Below are 19,191 nucleotides of genomic sequence, written 5' to 3'. Positions count from 1 at the left end.
AAGTTTAAACATCCAAGAGAACCTTCAAGTGGACCCCTGCACTTATGTAACAACTAAAATAATGCTGCCATCAGGTATTAAAACTGAACAACAAAAATCCAACGCAACAACACAACCTGTGACTTAAAACTGTTCTACGTAACTGACAAAGTTCTTGTTCTCACAAGAAACTAACTACGGGCAATGTAGATATTATTCGTCTTCTATTGCAAAGTTGTTTTCCTTAAAATAATATCTACTTTTATTTCAAACTTACAGAAGAAGGGTAACATGCAGCTTTGTTGAAGTATAAAAAGAAGGATATGCCAAGTTCAGGAGTTTACGGTTCAACCTGAACCTGAAGTATTAATCAAAGCAAAGCTCCAGTTTTTAATTTAAACTTTAGCAGTTAATGCAGTGTAAACAGGCCATGTTTACACAGCCATGCAGCAAGGCCTTCTACATTGCCATGAAAGAATTACTGGATTTAGACAAGAATACATCTGTTATTAAATGGTTATGTGACAGACGTGAACTACCACCTGACAGATCATGTCGCAACAAGCTTAAGGGCTTTTTCAAAGTAAAGTTAAGCATGTTCCTCGTAAACCATTCTTCGACCTCAGTTTCGGTTTTGTTGCTCTGACTGGCTGAGAAAAGCTCTGAGGGGAATACTGCAGACAAAGAGAAAAGAAAACCGGGAAAAAGCCATGGTATGAGGAAAAAAGCTATGGAATGATAGCTCGTGATTGGCTGGATTGAAATCCCGGGTCAAATTTCTCTCAGTGAGGTGGGGAAAGCCTGTGAGACTTATGCAATGTTGTTGGGATACGGAGCCAGAAGGGGTGTAAACAACACCGTTCTGAAGTGGGACAGGCCTAACCCGTTGCGTGGTAACAAATATTTTGAGCAGAAAGACAGGGCCCGCCTTCCAGCAGGGAACAGGGGCCGGCCTCATGAGCACAGTGCAAGTTAGTGCTTCCCGAAAATACCGCTAAGAGACAGGGGCAGCAAAACAAAGCCCATCAGGGCATTAAACAACACCGGGTTTATTTTTGACCTGCTTGGCCGGAGTCTAGATCTTGTTCGTGTGGGTAAACAAACTCTGAAGGAACAGAAGAGTTGAGAGTCTAGTATAGACTCAGGACTAGTACAGTGATTTAGGAAGGCTACACGTAACCTAAGACAACAAGCCAAACCAGTGTTTCACTTTCTCTATTTTAAACACAACGTCAAACTTTAACTGACAATGTGTTTGGAAGTATATCTTCATGTTTATGCTGTTCTGAGGTTCATCAGAAATCGGTAGCAGTAATGAGATAATTATTTATATTAAATTAAGTAAATAGGATTGAAGTGAGTACAAACTGAAATGGCTGACAAAAATCTGCCAAAAGCATTTAAAGGCAATGCCTGCCATTCCTCCACAACATTTCAGCTACTTAATCGCCTTGTTTTGACTGAATCCGTGTATTAGCTACACTAAATGTTAAATGAAAGTAGTTTGCTTGTACATTTGTCTTACCAACCAGACGCATTTCCGGGTGTATTATGCGTTGCTAAGCGTGCGAACCATTTGCATTTTACAGACTACAACGAAGACACAGGGCTCTACAATGCGAGTTTAGCAAACGCCAAAAACCTCAACACAACTTTCCTCAGAATGGCCTGACTTAACAAAGCTACAATAACAAGGTTAAAACTGCGATAAAACAACTACAACCGCCGCCTCCTCACGTCCGCTGCCGAACCCGGAAGCCATATTGTCTGCCGCCTGTCACTCAGAGCCGGTTTCCACGGAAACCGGTTGTTAGGCAGCATAACAAAAAGACCACATTTATACGTCGTTGCGTCAGAGGCGACGGCGTATCCAAGGCGACGGAACGCTACACACATGCAGCAGAGCCGCGGAAGGCACATGCCCCCGGGTACTTGTTCTATAGTTAATATCTGTACGTTGTAATCGCCCACTGGCGGGTTTTGTGTGCGTTTTGCCTGACGTTTTGCGTCACCGTGAAGGATACTTGCACAATGATCCGCATGCAAAAGCGGTATTAATCAGCGGGCTAGTTCTGCGTTTCCCCGCAAATGTGGGCCGGTCGCCTGCGTGATCAGCCATTCACCTGAATAGTTCCCCCCCCCCCCCCCCCCCCCCATCGCGTAGCGACTCACACCGACGGAGTTAGTCATCCCGCTTCATCAGCGGCGCAGCGCCGGTAACGGCAGCGCGGAGGGGACGCCACTTCCTCCGTGGATCCTGTCTCTGACGTTGATGAAGCGCTGACTAACAACTTGTTATCACCAAACTTTTCACGCGTCGGCTGTCGCTGCATAGCCCTGACACCACGAATCCCCCCCCCCCCCCCCCCCCCTGACATTATTTGACATCACAATCCAAAATGTAGGTTGTATTTTAGGTTTTTCATTCATTCATATTTGCCACATTCCCACTGGTGCTCTTACAGGCTGGAATAATGATTCATGTCTACTCGGCCGGGTGGTGTTTGCTGTCACATGCTGCCCACTGTCCGTGACAAAATTACGCTGCTGTTTCTTTAGTGGGTTGAATGAGGCTGCTGTTGCTCACAGTCTTAAAATACACGATCATCTGAATCTGTGTAAAGACTGGGCTTTATTTGAGCGGTTGTCAAATCCATTAGTCTACTTGGCACCGCCCCTGTCTTCAGGTTTAGGGAGTATTCAGAAAGTCTCACGGGACTCCCGAAGGCGTGTCCTGAGAACCTTTAGAGGAGGATTTCCCCTGCATGCCCGGAGGGATTCCGTAGCCTAAGTGACGAAGCTTTTTCACTGTTGCAATAATCCATATGCATATATGTTGCCTGGTGTTTACTCAAGCCATGCAGACTACAAGCTCAGACCAACCATGTCCTCTATAGAGAACTTTAACGCGCTCTATATATAGAGCGCGTTAAAGTTCATATATGCGCGTATTGTTCCACATGAAGACAACAGTACACTCTCCAGAGGCGTGTACAGTGTGTATCCAACGTCAATTGACGTCCTAACCCAAAGATAGACGCTTATTCAAGGAGGGGAAGAAAAGAAGGCGTTATAGGGCAACCCGCTGTGGGTCTCTTTTAACCATATAGATTCTTTCCATATTTATCTATCCGAAGTTTCGTAAAGTTTCCTCTGAGAAATTGTCAGACGGTGAAAAAATATCTCGTTCCTGTGATGATTTTTTTTTTTTTTTAACCATCTATTATTATCCGTCGGCGAGGCAAGCTTCTGGTCCGTTTCAGTGGGAGAGGGATTCCCTCAACGTCACCAAGGATACCAAACACAACACGAAAGTACAAATATGGGCATGTACGTCAGCGGATCTCCGAGGCGGGATTTAAAAGCTAGAAACTGCCTTGGTTATTCACGGGGAGGATGGATTCATTCATAAGAGAAAAGATCTGCTACTGTGCAGCGTATTCCGCTCTAACGTCCCCCGGCATTGCTCGAGCGGACTTCATGGATCTATAGCCTAAACAATCGCACAGTTGAAGGCGGAATAAAGGACAGCGCACCGCGGATTCAAAGTAAACCGAGAGCACTTCGGAACCGATTCATTTGGGACTCTTTCCCCCTTCGACGAGGGGAACTGGATTAAGCTTCTTCATGCAACTTTTTTGGAAAGACACCAAGAGCATCTCATCGGGGAATTGTAAAAACATCAGCAACGGTAGGTCAAAACAACGCGGTCGAAACGCAAGGCTGCTTTATAGGAGCTGCTTTATGACATGTTTACCTTTCTGCAAAATACCGTAAGACATCATCGGAACAGAAGACTACTGTTCTGGGTATTATAGCAGTGAATTAGCCTCGCTTGTTGGATAATCCAACTTACTTTATGACATATAATATACTCTTTAAAACATTTAAAACCAATCAATGTAGACTAATTGGTGTTGTGAACTGCACATGCCCTGTCGTCGCAGGTGACATCGCGCTCTCTCTGCTTACTGAAGGTGTCACATTCCCTCTCGGTCCCTCCGGGGAGATGTACCAAGGATTCCCCGGCGACCTAGACAGCGGTTCCCGTGGAAGCTCCTCTCCATCCATAGAGTCCCAGTACTTTTCCTCCGTGGACTCCTTCGGAAGCCCGCCGACCACAAGTGCTCCGCAGGTAAGTTTCAGACTGTTTATTAAAAAGACGATGAGAATGAATAGGAATCCATGCTTAAACAAACAAAAAAACATAAACACAAATGGTGTTCATTCGTTCGTAAAACGCAAAAGGGCCGGCGTATTAGACTACAAATGGACCTGTTCAGACGTGTCATAGTAATGAATGAATAGCACATGTTACCTTTCCTAAATACTTTATGTCATAAACGGCAAAACTGTGTAGAACAATATATGCTATTATATTAGGATATACAAATAAGTCCCACAGAAAGCCTTTAAAACAGAACTCTTTGCCTGGACTTGACGCTTCATATAATAATAATATAATATTTACACCTATCGCAGGCTGGGAATGTACCTAATGGAGCCGATATGAATAGCGTCGCTACGTAGGCCTGCGATCAAATATAAATGCCCCGCTACCTGTTGCTTGCAGTAACCTCGGTACAGCAACCCCTCACAACGTGCTCCGCGCGCGGCGCGCCGCAGAACGGATGACAGGGCGCTGGAACTCTCCTACGTACGCGCCGAAGCCACGCCCCTCCCCGCGTCTCTCCTTCCACGGGCTCCGCTCTCCCCTCGCTGGCCTCGCCGTGACGTACATGCCCTGTCTATTTTGGAGAGCTACGTCGCGTTGCCAAGGGGAACACCGGGGGTGTGACGGGGGCGGAGGAAGCAGGAGGGGGGGGGGGGGGAGGGGGGACTTCTCGTTGATGCCGACGATTGGTCGAGACAGAGCGTTTTAAGAGCCGCCTGTCCACGTGTCTTTCACACTTTCATAAGACCAGTGATGGTGCTCAACACTGCCCTCCTCGGCTCCAAAGTAAAACAAGAAAGACAAGCGACAGATGTGAGCTGTTTTGTGTAGTTATGTAAGGACATACGCGAATTGAACGCTATCATGTTGCCAGGGTGGGATCACTCTTTTTCCACACCTTTTAAAATGATCATTGATCATTGATGTTCCCTGAAAAAGCCTTTTTATTAACTATACGAGCAAAGCTTATTGGTATTATTTTAAATTATGACCTTAATTAGAATAACAATGCAGTCCATTTGAAAAATAATTGCCTCTTGATGGCAGTACGGGTTGTATGCAGGAGATTGTTTCTTCCATGAGGTTGACATGATGGCTACAATAGGTCTAAATGAATATTACATTATTACATTACATGTCATTTAGCTGACGCTTTCATCCAAAGGGACGTGCAATACAATGTGACAGAAACATTTGCATTCCTTTGTGTGTCTGATCACCGACCAGAGACTTTAAATCATGTCTTTTTGTTAAGGAGTGTGTGTCAGCGGGAGCCGGGTTGAGCCTTGTGGGTAGCGGGCCAGGGACCAGTGCCGGCGCAGAGATGCCCGGTTCCTTTGTGCCCACCGTCACCGCCATCACCACCAGTCAGGATCTGCAGTGGATGGTACAGCCGACCCTCGTCGCCTCCCAGGCCTCTGGGCAGGGTGGGTCCACTGGGACAACGACCATGACCCAGTCAATGTCGTTGGTCGACCCATACGACATGCCAGGCCCCAGTTACTCCTCAGGGTCTACATTCACCTCCCCAAGTTCAGAAAATCCGGGCCCCGCCCCGGGCCCGATCCGCCACTCCAGAACCCGCAGTCGCCGTACACGAGACGAGTCTGTGAGTGACGAAGGGGATGTTGGTGTGTTAGTAAGTGTGTGTGCTTGCACCGTTTGTTTGTTGACTTCTTACACATGCAGTGAAGGTATATTGTTTACGTGGGCGCCAAAACGATCAGATCCAACTTCTGTGTATATGTGGGGTGCACAAATAATTTTAGGGGCATGGGTACTTAAATATGGACACCTCAAAGTCTTCTATAGGCAATTATAATCACGCACAATACAAATTAACAAGGAAATAAGTAGGGAATATGTAGCAGTCTGTTAGGGACAAGGATAAGAGTTTACTTCTTTTTTTTTAAGAAAAGGGCAAATTTGCCAGAGCTGGTATAGCTACCCTGACGGCCCATCTAGTTCGCCCCCTTCACTGCATTCTGAACGATACAAGGACATTTTCAACAACACAAAAAACGCTTTTATCCTAATCCGTTTCATCGTGTTCCTCTTCGTCCCAGCTCACGCCAGAGGAGGAGGAGAAGAGGCGTGTTCGGAGAGAGAGAAACAAGTTGGCTGCCGCCAAATGTAGAAACCGACGACGAGAACTGACTGACAGGCTGCAGTCGGTGAGCTTCCCCTTGTTATAGCAGAATGAGTGATGATCATAATCACATACTTTGACTTTCCTCCCATAGCATTCCCGAGGGTGTTAATAGATGTGTGTATAAAAGAGATTATGGTTGGTCCCTTGTTCTGTTGCACATCCTCTTCATTCCCACCTGCCTCTCGTCCCACCGCTCCTCTGTCCCCGTTGACCTCATCCTGTATCTGCCAACAGGAAACGGACGTACTGGAAGAGGAGAAGGCAGAGCTGGAGGCCGAGATATCTGAGCTGCAGAAGGAGAAGGAGCGTCTGGAGTTTGTCCTGGTGGCCCATCAGCCAAACTGCAAGATCGCCTACCAGGAGCAACCTCAGCACAGCGCGGCGCAGCTCCCCCTCCAGACCTTGCCACCTGCTGTCTCCATTGTGGGCTTGTCTGTGAAGGAAGACTCTTTCTATCTGCCTCCTGCCTACTCAGCCCATCCGGCCTCCACACACTCCCAGCCTCTGGTTCAGCAGCCAGTCCAGCAGCAACCTCAGCCAGGGATAATGCAGGAGGTAGAGTTTTCTAGTTCTTTCTATGGCTCAAGTGAGCCGGCGCCAGGCGGGCCGTGCCACATGACCAGCGACAGTGGTGGTGGTGGTGTTAACCGTGACGACGCGGCCATTGGCAGCTACAACGCCTCATACACATCTTCATTTGTGTTCACCTACCCAGAGGGAGCCTGCGGGGTCAGTGCCAACCAGCGGAACAGCAGTAGCGAGCAGTCCTCTGATTCCCTGAACTCGCCTTCGCTGCTGGCGCTCTGACTGACCGATAGACACACGCACACACATATCAACAAGCACATGCATTAGTGTCATCGGAAGTAGAGGCCCGGGGCGAGTACGTGCAGAGTACCAATCCGTTTGGGAGAAGAGAAGCAATCTGTGTTTTCAGATTGGGTTAACGTTTGCACATTCATGCATTCCATTTAAGAGCCATACAAATAGTTACATTAGCTCTGGCCTTTGACAACGATATATATGAACCATTCCTTGTTCTGTATTATCAGAATACCTGCACTAAACTACAAGATTAGTTACAAAATCATGTCTAAGTTGCAAATCTCGAGTGCTCTGAGTTAAAAGGTGAATTCCAAATGAATATTCTCAATCTTCAACTTAACAGTACATCGAGAAAGAGACCACAAGCCAGCGTTACACTCCAACAAGCACCAGTGCCCCAACCGTGTTCCCTCTGTTGGTTGAATTTTCCAGTGCTCAGGCTCTCATCCTTTTCCATCCTTTTCTCGCATCTTTGGCTCACTGAATGTATTTGTGCAAGTCAGAAAGGCCACTTTGTTCCGGTCTTTTCTTTTGGGATAACGTCTGCCAATTCCTCGCTCATCTCTAACCTTTCATCTGCTCGACTTCCCTCTGCTTCTACATTTTGCTGCTTGGACTTGGCAAGTCGGGGCGTCTGAGTATCTGAGAATCTTCTGCTTTGTTCTCACACTTTTTTAAACTTTTGTATTAATCTGCCAAACTGCCATGCGACCCATCTCTGCCCATCTGTTTCTCCTATTCTGTCCCTGTGTTTCTCCTTCTCTCTGAAGTCTTTGACCCCTGAGAGCCCGAAGACCCCCTCCAGCCCTTGGGAACGTGAATGACGGCCCCAACTAACACGCCCTTTTGCACCCTCTCATACGAGGACGTGGACACAGCCCTCATAAGGAAGACCCTTTTCTTGGAGCGCATTGCTCAAAGCGGATCCTTAGTGAACAGCGGCTACACATACGCACATATACGAATAATTGATGTATGCAAAAGGCAAGACGGACGCCACCGTCTTCTGCTGAGCCATTTTTAGGAGTTCACGCAATGAAAATGAGACACGTCTTGTGTTGTGAGGGCCGGTTTAAAGTGAGGATGAAAGAGGTTTGGCAGGCAGGGAGGTAAGAAGGCCACCTAGGCCGGACGGACTCAAATAGAGAGGTGATGGATGACTCCCCATCGTAACAATCCATTTTTGGAAGAAAATGTTGTTTTTATGTAGAAAAGAAAAGTTGTCTCTTGCCAACTGCATGGAAATATGGCCTCAGTTAAAAAAAAAAACTTCAGTACCACAGAGCCTCATCATCCGGGCGCCTAGATGCGTACATTCACACCATCGCTTTCAAGTCTCTGAACTGGAGATGGGCGTTGTGTTGCAGCACACCAGCTCTGTGTTTTCTGAAACATCAGATGTGAACCGATGCCTTTATTTAGAGCAGGGACCTTTTCATAGAGATTACATAAGACAACCTCTAAAAATGTGGGCTCAGTGGTGTCTGTACCTCCCCTGTTCCCTAAGCGGACACCAGGTGGGGGTGCGTTTATTGTGCGTCCACTCTGAGGCCCCTGGCCCATTTATTTCTTTTTTTATTGAGGTTGATGTGTCGACCTGTAAACAAAAGGGGAGGACCCGTGTGGTGGAGTGAGCGTCCTTTTCTTTGCCTGTGAATTTGTACAATTTGTTTTCAGTATGTTTGAGTGAGAATTGTTGTATATTTTAATGTTTATGTTTGTTTGTGCGCGTGATTGTTTTGCATTGACCTCTGCTTTCATTTATATTGTTGCCATTTCTTGTTTTGTTTTTGTTTGTTTTTTAAATCTGGTGATTTTCTCATTACTGTTACAATAAGTTGCATCGTGACTATCGGTTCATTATATTGTTGTATTTTTATTTGGCAACTTTGGGGGCATGTTGTGCACTACAAAAAAAAATCTAACTATAAATCTATATGCACATGTATACAGGTAACATGTATATATAAGTGTACGTACCATGATTGTAAAATATGAATGTCTGCAGATCTAAATGGAATATTTTTGTCAATGAAGAACAAAATAACTCTCTTACTGAGGTTTAGTTTTAAAATAAATATTTTTCTAAAAGAGCACAAAAAACTATAATAGATTTAAAGTACCGCCCTGTCCCATTAAGCATGATGTCACTGCCTCTATCAAGGTGTATTTATGTTTTATAAACAATATAAAGCACTATCCAAGTTAAATGTATGTTTATAACTACGATGTAAGAAGGTTCTGGAAAAGCCTTTTTGTGTTTTTGTCTGTGAGGTCTGTCCCAAAGCTACTGACACCTTGATGCCACTTGACCCTTGGAAAATGCAAAATGAGGGGTAAAAAATAGTGTGGTTGAATGACAATAAAAATATTAAAAGTGTTCAGGATAAAACTTAATGGCCTAACTGTTTGATTAAGTATTCATTTCTGTCCAATATAAAAATATCACTCGATAAAATTGTTATTTCCTAAGTGAAACATATTTTAAAGGATATGAACATTTTCATGTTGCTCCGTTCTAGTACTCAAACAACTATTTTGTCTTATTGAGATTATCAACTATTGTATTATGTTTGCTGAATAAGAAGCTTTATTTTGCATGAATAAACATGTTTATTTTAAAACAGTGGCTAAATTAATGGTTTAAACGTGGCTCTCGGTGGTCAGACAATGGGCAGACCTCATTTTTAAGAATGTTGAATAAGAACTGTGTTTGTATATATGTCGGAGAGCCTTTTGCTTTCTCTCCAAATGCAAATGTGATGAGCTTATGTTGTCGGAATAAGCATAAAACATATCCAAAAGTTCTCATGTATATAGGTTATCGTGGTGCTACTTATAGTATGATGGCGAGGCCGTTTCACATTGTATGGCAGGTTGCACAATACTGTTGCTCAGGCTCTATACAAACGTTTGATTCAGAAAGGCTGCCAATAACACAGTGAATTTGCAGCAACTGAAGCTCTGAGAGCCGAGTAATGATTCTGTGATTTCATTATGCTTTAATATCAATCGCCTGCTACATCTTTAAGTGTGATGAATGGTGTTCAGAGGGCCCTTGCTCTGTATGCCACACTTGTGCCCCAGGTCACCACACAACATATGAGACTCGTTCTCCCATGTGACATAAAAGAATTCAAGAGAAATATTTAGCTGTAATAAAGCATATGAACTGCATACTGTCATGTGTACTGTAGAAAGGCTAATGTTATCTTAACAGGAGCTTTGGTATTTTCTCTATGGAGGTTAATGTTGATACAGTATGTATTTCTATCTTCCCAAAAGTCCCATATACACTCAAATGTCCTATTTGCCCTGGTATGAAATGCAATACATTATCCTCTTGGATATGATGCAGCCAATCACGCAGTGCTCAAACTGACTGCTACTTTACGTCAAGTGTGATGATATATTGCTTTAACTAAATCAATATTTGTTACAATATTAAAAGATATCCTGGATATTTGTGGGTTTGATCATTTGGATTTGATCTTCCTGAAGAAATGGTGTTAATATATCCAAATAAATAGTTTACATTTATCAATTATGTGTTGAAACACTAGCAAGGTTCATCTATTCTGAAATGCCAATGCATATTGTGTAATCTATTCTTTTGATAAATGTTTCTTCATTGTATTATTTTTATTTACTGTGTATTTATTTGTTTGGGAACATTGTTATTTTGTCACATTTGGAAAAAGAATGTGTTCTGTTAAAAGCCCAAGTAAACCTTTTTTTCTAAGTGACATTTTCCAACTTAAAGACATAAATGATTTAGGGCACACAGCTAATCACATAATAATGAAGGTGATCTAATATACAATTGTTTATTTGTTTTTATTCTGTGTCCATATTTCAGCTTCTGGCCCTTTTTGCTGTATGAAAGTTTACATTCCAATATTTTTTTTCAGTTTTTTTACTACAAAAGCTTGGTAAGCTGTCTCCTCTAATGATTTGACCAAATGCAATTCCTTTTAAAATTGTCAAGGGATTACATAAATAAACAACATAAATAAACAACACATTATGAGGTACCTGTTTCACACTTTTGAATCCTTGACCTTCTTTGAACTCTTTGGACTTGTGCATGACTATTTTTGAGGGGTTTTTTTTAGTCACCACCATCTGTTTTTATGTGAGCTGGAACTGCAGGAAGTGGGCATGGATCTGGAGAGAAATTGTGTTTATATATTTTCAGCACTCAAGATTATTTTCACATTTTCATTGATTAATATGATGATCACTAACATTTTGAAAAGGCCACGGTTCTTCAGAATGTTTGAAATTGCTTTACACAGTATGAAAAGTCCTATAGAGCTTTTTCCTCCCACTGATCCCACAGTGCTGTTAGTCCATTACATGAAAAAGTCCTAGATTAGGTAAATATATAAAAAACTAAATCGCAATCATCAATCAGCTCTTTTCACAGTGTTAGCCTACATCATTAGAATGTTATTATATTATGCTTGCATTAGTCATTAATACACAGATGTTCCAGATACTTTGTGGTATAATGGGTGGCCTATTGAGTGGCATGTCGTTACCGACTGTAAATAGTGGGTAAGGTAACGATATCTAATAATTGCATGATAATGCATATTATCTAATATCTAACAATTGCGTGATAAACGCCATAATTTGACTCATCGGAATCTGGTCGTGGTGCTGTGTGTGAGGTCGCGGTCTCTGTTGCTCTCTAGCGTCCATATACAGCGGCTTAGCACCAAATTCTGGGCCCTGTATACTCTCAACGATGCGGGTTAGCAAAGGGCCCTCTGCCTAGACGGGGCCCCGGGTAGTCAGGTCCACTTTCCCCCCAACTACCACGCCCCTGTATATACTGTGTATATATACAACTTCACAAGCGCTTCTTCAGGCGGAAGTGGTGTCACAGGAGCGGCGCGAGCTGTCCGGATGTAGCTGACGTCACTCGGCATTTGGTGTAAACATGGCGTCCGTGACAACAGGTGAGAGCAGAAAGGCCCGGCAAGCCATCGTTACCGCTCGGTAACATTTCAAACCTCCCGGTGCTTCACTGCTTAGCAAACACGTCCGTCGCATTAAGTCAGGAAACCGTCCAGAGGTTTTTCAGTCCGTTTTTTTGTTCGCAGTGGATGCCGGAGATGAGCGTCAGCGCCTTTGAATTCACAGCTAGCGCTAGAATAAGCTAATGCTAACACAAATTCCCGGAATGGTATCGTGGGAATGAACCCGTGAGCTCGCGTTCGGTGATTTTTTTTGGTGTCAAAAGGGAGTGTTGTGCGCTAAGCTTTTGCTCCTTTGTTCTCTGTGTGGGTTTGGTTAGCTTGGTCATTTTCCCGTGCTAATGTGAGCTAACCTGATTTAAAATGCACTTTCACACGGTCCGATTCACGGTGTTTCCCTGTCCTCTCCGAGCTAACGTTTATACATTTTAACAGAAAATGTTTGCCGGTTAGCTGTGTTTCTGTCTTGTGGGGCTCTAAAGTACAAATACGTGTTGTTTCCACCGCGAGTTTCTTCTCTGTTAAACAGCGTGTCGGTAGTTTCAGCGGTGAACGTCACAGCGCGTTAAAGCCATTGTCCCGGCAGCTCCAAATACAGGACCCTTCAGTATTGGGGTTATAAATAGCCCCCAGCTAGTCCGCATCTAACCCCACTGTGCTGCTCTCTGCTCCGGTTTACTACCGTTTTAATATCGGACCCTTTCCCCCCTGTAGTCTGCAGCATGACTGAGACCCAACAATACAATTAGATTTCATTATAAATGGCGACCTATACTGGTTTCAGCGTCTCACACATTTTCTTTTTATATAATGATGATTAGATAGTTTTGTTGTTTTAGACTCTTGGTCAGAGTAAAGAAGTACTGACGATGTAACCTTTGGTTATGGGATTGTGATGGATTTTTTTCCCCATTGTATTCAAAAAGCAATGAGCAGATTAAGGCATTGGTTGCTGGTTTTCTATCATAAGTGAAATTATTAACATGACGGTGGCTGAGTGTTTCAGAAAATCCTTTCTGATGTCCAAACACTGATGGTCTTTTTTTCCCCTTCTTTTCTTAAGCCACCTCCGAGTGGATTCAGTTCTTTAAAGATGCTGGGATCCCAGCTGGTCTCGCAGTCACTTATGCAGTCTCCTTTGTGGACAACAGGTAACCAAATACTCCTTCTTCACAGGCTTTTGAATATTAAACTTAAGCCACACTGCTGAGCTGGCTCATGAGTTTAAGATCGCATTAGACTGTAACTTGGCTGAAAAGCAAAAAATCATACTTCAGAGCAGTCGTTTTTTTGTTGCTATTTTCTGCTGATAATCAAGTAGGTACGTTTGCTGTAGGTGGCTTTGAATTAACCAGCAACAATGTATATTTTTTTCTTTTAACAAGTGAACCAAAGTGCGTACAGTATTATTTGATTATTCGTGTCACTGCAGAATTCACAAGAACATGCTGATGGACCTCAGCAAAGACATCATGATGGACCTCGGCATTACAGTCATTGGAGACATCATTTCCATTCTTAAACATGCTAAGCAGGTCTACAGGCAGGTGAGATCAAACTTGACAGTTTCACATTCAAAAGGATGGACATGTTGAAAGTATGGTGTTTCTTTTATCCTCGCTGTTGCGGGCATTTCCAAACAATACCTCTGAAATAAATCCAGTATAATTGTGACTGCAGTCATGGTGAATGGATGTCAAAGCCACTGCAGTAGACAGTTTACATAATCTCTATAATGTGTAACCTCTCTACAGGACATGTGCAAAATGGCCACTGAAGCCATCTCCTCCGGACAGACCAGTGTGAAAGCTGAGCTCAGAAGAACCGCCAATACTCGTAAATGTCTCTATTTTAATTGTTTGCATTGACGAGAACTGATTAATTAATTGTTGGATTTCTTTTTGTCAAACTTGAGTTTAGGTTCATAACACATTGTGATTAATGCATTTTTAAATCATTTAACTCATTTAATCATTTGTTTCTATTCACAATTCTTCTCATTTGAACCAGTGTATGCCATTACTTATGTGTACCATGTGACAATACACCAAGCCTTTAGGAAATGACATGAATCAGCATTAATACACTGGGCTTGCACTTTTAAAATCAATAAAGCTGACATGTTTGAAGTCTTATATGAAGTAAACCTGTTAATTCCCCAGATGGAAGAGTTTCTTCCTGTTTTTTATGTTGAGGACATAAACCGTCCCCTGATCTCATATTGGAGACAAAATAGAAAGTTCTTCTAAAAAAGCAAGTAAGCTCACAATTACTTACTCAATATTCTGCCTTTTCTCAGCGGCCACTCGTATGATTGCCAACGCTTTGAGCCACGACTCCCCGCCGACAACTCCAGCCCGCCGGCCAGACAACCGTCTCTCAGTCACAGTGTCCAACGTGCAACCAAACAAGAGCAGCAAAGCAGGTAGACTTTCATGTGGTCAAGTGTCTTTCACCCCCATGCATCCCCTTTTTTTCCCACCGTCTGTAGCCACGGGTCCTATCTTATTTTCACCTTTGCTTGTCCTCGTGTACCCACCGCTTGGTCTGTCAGTTATAAGTCAGCCAGCTGAAGAGGGGAACAGTTTGCCAGCAGCGAAGCACCGACGAGTGACAGCTGAGATGGAAGGCAAGTACATCATCAACATGCCCAAAGGCTCCACGCCTCGTACGCGCCGCATCCTGGCCCAGCAGGCCAAGAAAGGTAGGCCTGACCCAGTGGCCTCGCCGACAACTCGCCCCAATAATGCTGTTGCTCACCACAGCTAATCAATACTAAACGTTTTCATGGGATTCCTTCATACTAAAACGGAGTCAGGTTACTCTGGGCTGTTTTCCCGTTTGACCTACATTCATCTCCTCATTCCCCAATTAATCACTTGTCTTTACTCATACTTTCCACTGCACCAGGATTATTCCTCCTTTCAAGCTGCTTCTTTTCTCCTTTGTCTCTCATCACCTGCATTTCACCCAAACAAAAATCTGTGACTCAGGTACTTTTTTTTTCATCTGTGAAAAGAGCTGTGATGCTGTCAACCGCTTAATGTTATGAGTATTTATGTCATCAAAGAAACCCTCTATGCCCCTGGTTTTGCTGGTTTATTCTTTTAAATGCACATCAATGTCTTATTTATCCAGCATTAAAGTTCTTCTAGTCAGAGCATTCTAAGCAAAAGAGAGATTTCAAATTGCAGTGTATGCATAGATGTAATTGTCACGACCTGGCTCTTTGGGCCATGACAAAATGGGAGTTGCACTGTTTTAAAGTGGTTTAATTATTCTTTATTTAACATAGGACAGGAAAGTCATTAAAAATTACAGGTGGGATGTGAACGTCAGTTTTCAGTTGTGTAGGATGTGCATGAGGGTAGAGTGTTGTGTGTGTGTGTGTGTGTGTGTGTTGTCAAGTGTATCCAACTAAAAAGAAAATGAAGACCAGACAGCGGGCGCACCATACCATGGGACTTCTGCTGGAGAGAGAAGAGAGAGAGTTAATGAACCATGGGTCTCTTAATCTCAGGGCACCAGGCCCAGGTGCCTTCAATCACTAAACCCAGCCCACAAACTTGAATCTCACTGGGAGGCTGCTGCCTCCACAGCAGGGGTAGTCACATAGTACACTGCCAAAGTCATGTGTGGAATGAATAGTATATTTTTAAACCATGGCTTTTGATTCCAAAAGCTGTAAAACAAAACTCTCAGTACTATTCTGCAGTATTCATGGGTATCTATTCGCACCAAGGCTGAGGGACTGATAAGAACTTTGGTACCCAGGCGGACGCGCTGATCTTTGTCGTCTTCTCCAGGTGCTTTTTGCATCAGTCAATGTTCATTCAGTTACCAACACTGTTCCAAGACTTGGCACATCATTTACTCATGTTGCTTTCTACTGTTCAGTAATCCTGTTTTCTGGCGTGTTTTTGCAATAAAACATCACACATCAGACTTTAAAAAGAAAACAAAGATTTACTGCTAGTGGCAATGGAGTCTTCTGTCTATAATACGCTGGTTTTACAGCATTAAAAAAATCTAAATGCCCTTATTTAGTGAAAAAAGATCACATGGGACTTGCACACTGCAAAAGTCACAGTAGTTAGGATTTAACAATTATCAAACGTGCCAAACTGCTCCCAGTCGAGCAGTCACAATAATTTCTGCTCTACCCCCTTTTGAAAAGGATTGAAACGCACATCCGTGTTTGCAAGACTTGGAGCTGAATCAAAGGCGGACACAACAACAAGCAACAACAAGGTGAGGCCTGTCCGTACAAGGTGATCGCTCACTTTGCATTGTATTGGGATGTAAGCACGAAGGTAAACTCATAATTCTCCCGTCTGGCAGCCCACCGGTGTGTTCAGTCGTCTTGGCCGAGGGGACGAAGAGGAAGACAAGCCGCAGCCAGACAAAATGTCCACAGACATCGACGTAGACGACGAGGACGACAGCGATGGAGAAGGCTCCGTCCTCCAGTATGCCGGCGTCCTCAAGGGTACCCCTTCCTTCCAGAAGAAGGAGCCCACTACCAAACCGCCGCCAACCACCCTGCGGCGCCTGGGAGGCAAATTCAAACTACCTCCATCTGACACTCCCACCTCCTCCTCTTCCCCCAACGGACCCCCCAGTGCTAAGGTGAGTGTGCTTAAAAGACTTGGCAAGCTCCCTGCCACACACCTCAGCGCCGCTGTGTCCCCCACACCTGCTGACACGCAGGACAACAGGGTGACCAGCACCAGGCCCAAAGCCCAAGAGAGACTCACCTTAGCGAGCTCCAAGGTCAGCAGCAGCACCGGGGCTGGGGGAGGGGCAGACGGAGGCGCAGGAGACTCTCTGGGTGCCCAGATGGACATCGGAGCTGTCAGTGTGTTTAAGAGGCTGGGCAACAAGAAAACCTAACACGTGAAGCCCTACCAAATGAATTCGTATCACTCCCTCTTCTGCACTGGCGTCATGCGAGACTGCAGATTGGAGGTTTTGTCGTGTGGATGATCAGTTTTAATGCTGCTTTTTGGCTTTAGGGTTACTCTTAGATAAATATACCATTTTTTAATTACATTTCAATCAAGCTGCCACAGCAAAACCAACTTTGTTAAGGGTTTATGTTTTTAATAAGAGGACTCAAAGTTCTCAGTCATATCTGCCATTTATATTTTTTTAAAAGACTGAGGTAAATGTTTGCACGCTTAAGGCATGGTATTGACATTAACCGAGCCGCCATAATTTTACCCGTCAACTCCTCATGTAAAGGTGCTGCTTCCTAAACTTTCCTTTTTCAGAGTCCCGCCGAATGGGAGGAGTTGAATAGATTAAAATCTTTTCCCAACATGACTTGTGTTGATATTTGCCTGAAAATGAATTGTCTCTCTGTCATTATGGTATCCACATCAGACACGTGAAGTTATTTCTTCAAATGAACACACAGGACAACAGCCAGAGGGAAGACTGGTCCACTCTTATTTCTAGTTTCCTTCAACAGCTCAATGTCCCTGTTCACCATGTTCGGGAGAGTAGAATCTGTGTTGATGAAAGGCTTCATAACTTCTGCCAAGGACTCGCGAGTGAGAAAGGAAATTCAAATGGTTGCACGGAATGACCCCTGCACCCCCCCCCCCCCCCCCCCCTTTACAGAGGACCACCTCTCACCTGGGACCTACATGGGCTCATGTCTACCTCTCTACCAAAGTACTGAACGTTTTCTATGAACACCTGCCAGTGGAACATTGTTTATTATGCAATGGATAGCGTTGTTGGACTGCATATTTTTCTATGTATGCTTGTAAAGAAACTCCGAATTCAATCATGTCTGGGGTCAGAAGGCCACTGCAGGTCTAGAGTAGGAAGTTCACCGGCACCCAGTATGGCTCATTGTCACCTGCGTACTTTTGCTGTTTCTTTGCACCAGAACTTTGTTACACTGTAAATATTTTAAATGTTCAAAATCACCGTATGGAATTTTGAAAATAGTTTTAAAGAACAAGCCAGTTTCAAAGACATCATGAACTGTTTTTTTTTTTTAAAGGGTATTGAAGAAAAGCGATTTGATTTTGAGCAAAAGGAGAATAATTAAAAAAAAGAGTCCAATCTGCTTCCTTCCTTGTTATTCACTTAACACCATGTCCTCAACATTTTTATTCTCCTGTGGCCATTCAGACATATAATCCCACTAAACTTCCTCCCCCACTGAGGTTGCTGCCATCATTTTGTCCGAACTGTCAGTGATGTGTTAATGATGGTTCATCATTAATGCCTCTATTACCCTCTGCAGCTGGGAATTTGTACGTTAACACCTCAATTTTTGCTGTAGTCTTATACATTAACATTCATGAATTATGTGTTTGCTTGTTGAAATGACCCTCGAGGAGCTGAACTACAGATGTTTACATGACTCACTAAGACTGACTTGAGCTGACCCCTTCTGCGGATTTCCTAAGTCATGCCTGAGAGAGGTAGGTATGTATATTTTGGAGAGATAAGATAACCGTGGTACGTTCAAGCACTTTAGCATAAGTGAATGTATAATTTGTACAGGGATCACATGAATGCTGCAGGTTGGCCTCACATCGGTGTAAAGTGTAGTGAAGACTTTGTCCCCTAGAGGGCGCTCTCTCCCTCCTGCGGTCTTCGCAGCGTCGTGCTGCCCGTCTCCATCTCCTTAAACCTCTATTAGATGAAAACATCAGGTGCCCCTGTTAAGCCAAAATCAGATTTTTACAAGAAAGATGTAAATTGAAGTAAGGCTGAATGGATCTCGATCAATATACCTCTTTTTTATTATTTTGTAAAAACGGCTGGCCTCTTTCAAACAATGGGGGGTGACGTAATGTGCAATATTTTGCCACTTTTAATGAATTATTTAATCAGAGCAAAAACACAGTGTAGATGTTTTCAATAAGGCGCAGCCTAAGATAATGGTGTAATTGTTATTAAAATAAGCACCCTATGTTCTATGGACACATAGTATATGTATCATTGTGTTTACACTTTTTCAGTTTAAAGTGCATATGTGGTTTATTAAAGGGCTAATCGATCAACTCAGTCATTCCTACACGTTTCCTCCGGTTTTTCCTTGTTAAATCTGG

At 43.6% G+C, this 19,191-nt stretch overlaps 2 protein-coding genes across 9 annotated transcripts; both read left to right on the top strand.

Moving 5' to 3' along the window:
* Window positions 1-3,372: 3,372 nt before the first annotated feature.
* fosb (FBJ murine osteosarcoma viral oncogene homolog B) lies at window positions 3,373-11,162 on the top strand. 4 transcript variants are annotated; one of them, XM_062561175.1, is made up of 6 exons: window positions 3,373-3,670; window positions 3,927-4,114; window positions 5,409-5,792; window positions 6,220-6,327; window positions 6,540-6,860; window positions 7,021-11,162. In XM_062561175.1, the coding sequence occupies exons 1-6, from the start codon at window positions 3,607-3,609 to the stop codon at window positions 7,084-7,086; spliced, it is 1,131 nt and encodes a 376-aa protein (XP_062417159.1). In that variant the 5' UTR covers window positions 3,373-3,606; the 3' UTR covers window positions 7,087-11,162. The 4 variants fall into 4 exon arrangements, with proteins under 4 accessions (XP_062417159.1, XP_037324895.2, XP_037324904.2 ...); XM_037468998.2 differs by having other exon boundaries at window positions 3,957-4,114; window positions 6,540-11,162; XM_037469007.2 differs by having other exon boundaries at window positions 5,409-5,762; window positions 6,540-11,162.
* Window positions 11,163-12,005: 843 nt separating this feature from the next.
* On the top strand, window positions 12,006-17,435 carry c3h19orf47 (chromosome 3 C19orf47 homolog). Of its 5 annotated transcripts, none has more exons than XM_037459232.2 (8): window positions 12,006-12,097; window positions 13,179-13,266; window positions 13,548-13,662; window positions 13,870-13,951; window positions 14,415-14,540; window positions 14,670-14,819; window positions 16,293-16,366; window positions 16,457-17,435. In XM_037459232.2, exons 1-8 carry the CDS (start codon window positions 12,079-12,081, stop codon window positions 17,006-17,008), a joined length of 1,206 nt encoding a protein of 401 aa, XP_037315129.2. In that variant the 5' UTR covers window positions 12,006-12,078; the 3' UTR covers window positions 17,009-17,435. The 5 variants fall into 5 exon arrangements, with proteins under 5 accessions (XP_037315129.2, XP_037315137.2, XP_037315120.2 ...); XM_037459240.2 differs by having other exon boundaries at window positions 13,870-13,957; window positions 14,670-14,744; XM_037459223.2 differs by having other exon boundaries at window positions 13,870-13,957.
* The last annotated feature ends 1,756 nt before the right edge of the window (window positions 17,436-19,191 follow it).

This window comes from Pungitius pungitius, chromosome 3 (genome assembly GCF_949316345.1).
Source record: "Pungitius pungitius chromosome 3, fPunPun2.1, whole genome shotgun sequence".
NCBI classification, from domain to species: domain Eukaryota; kingdom Metazoa; phylum Chordata; class Actinopteri; order Perciformes; family Gasterosteidae; genus Pungitius; species Pungitius pungitius.
This window is presented reverse-complemented; position numbering and strand designations above follow the sequence as displayed.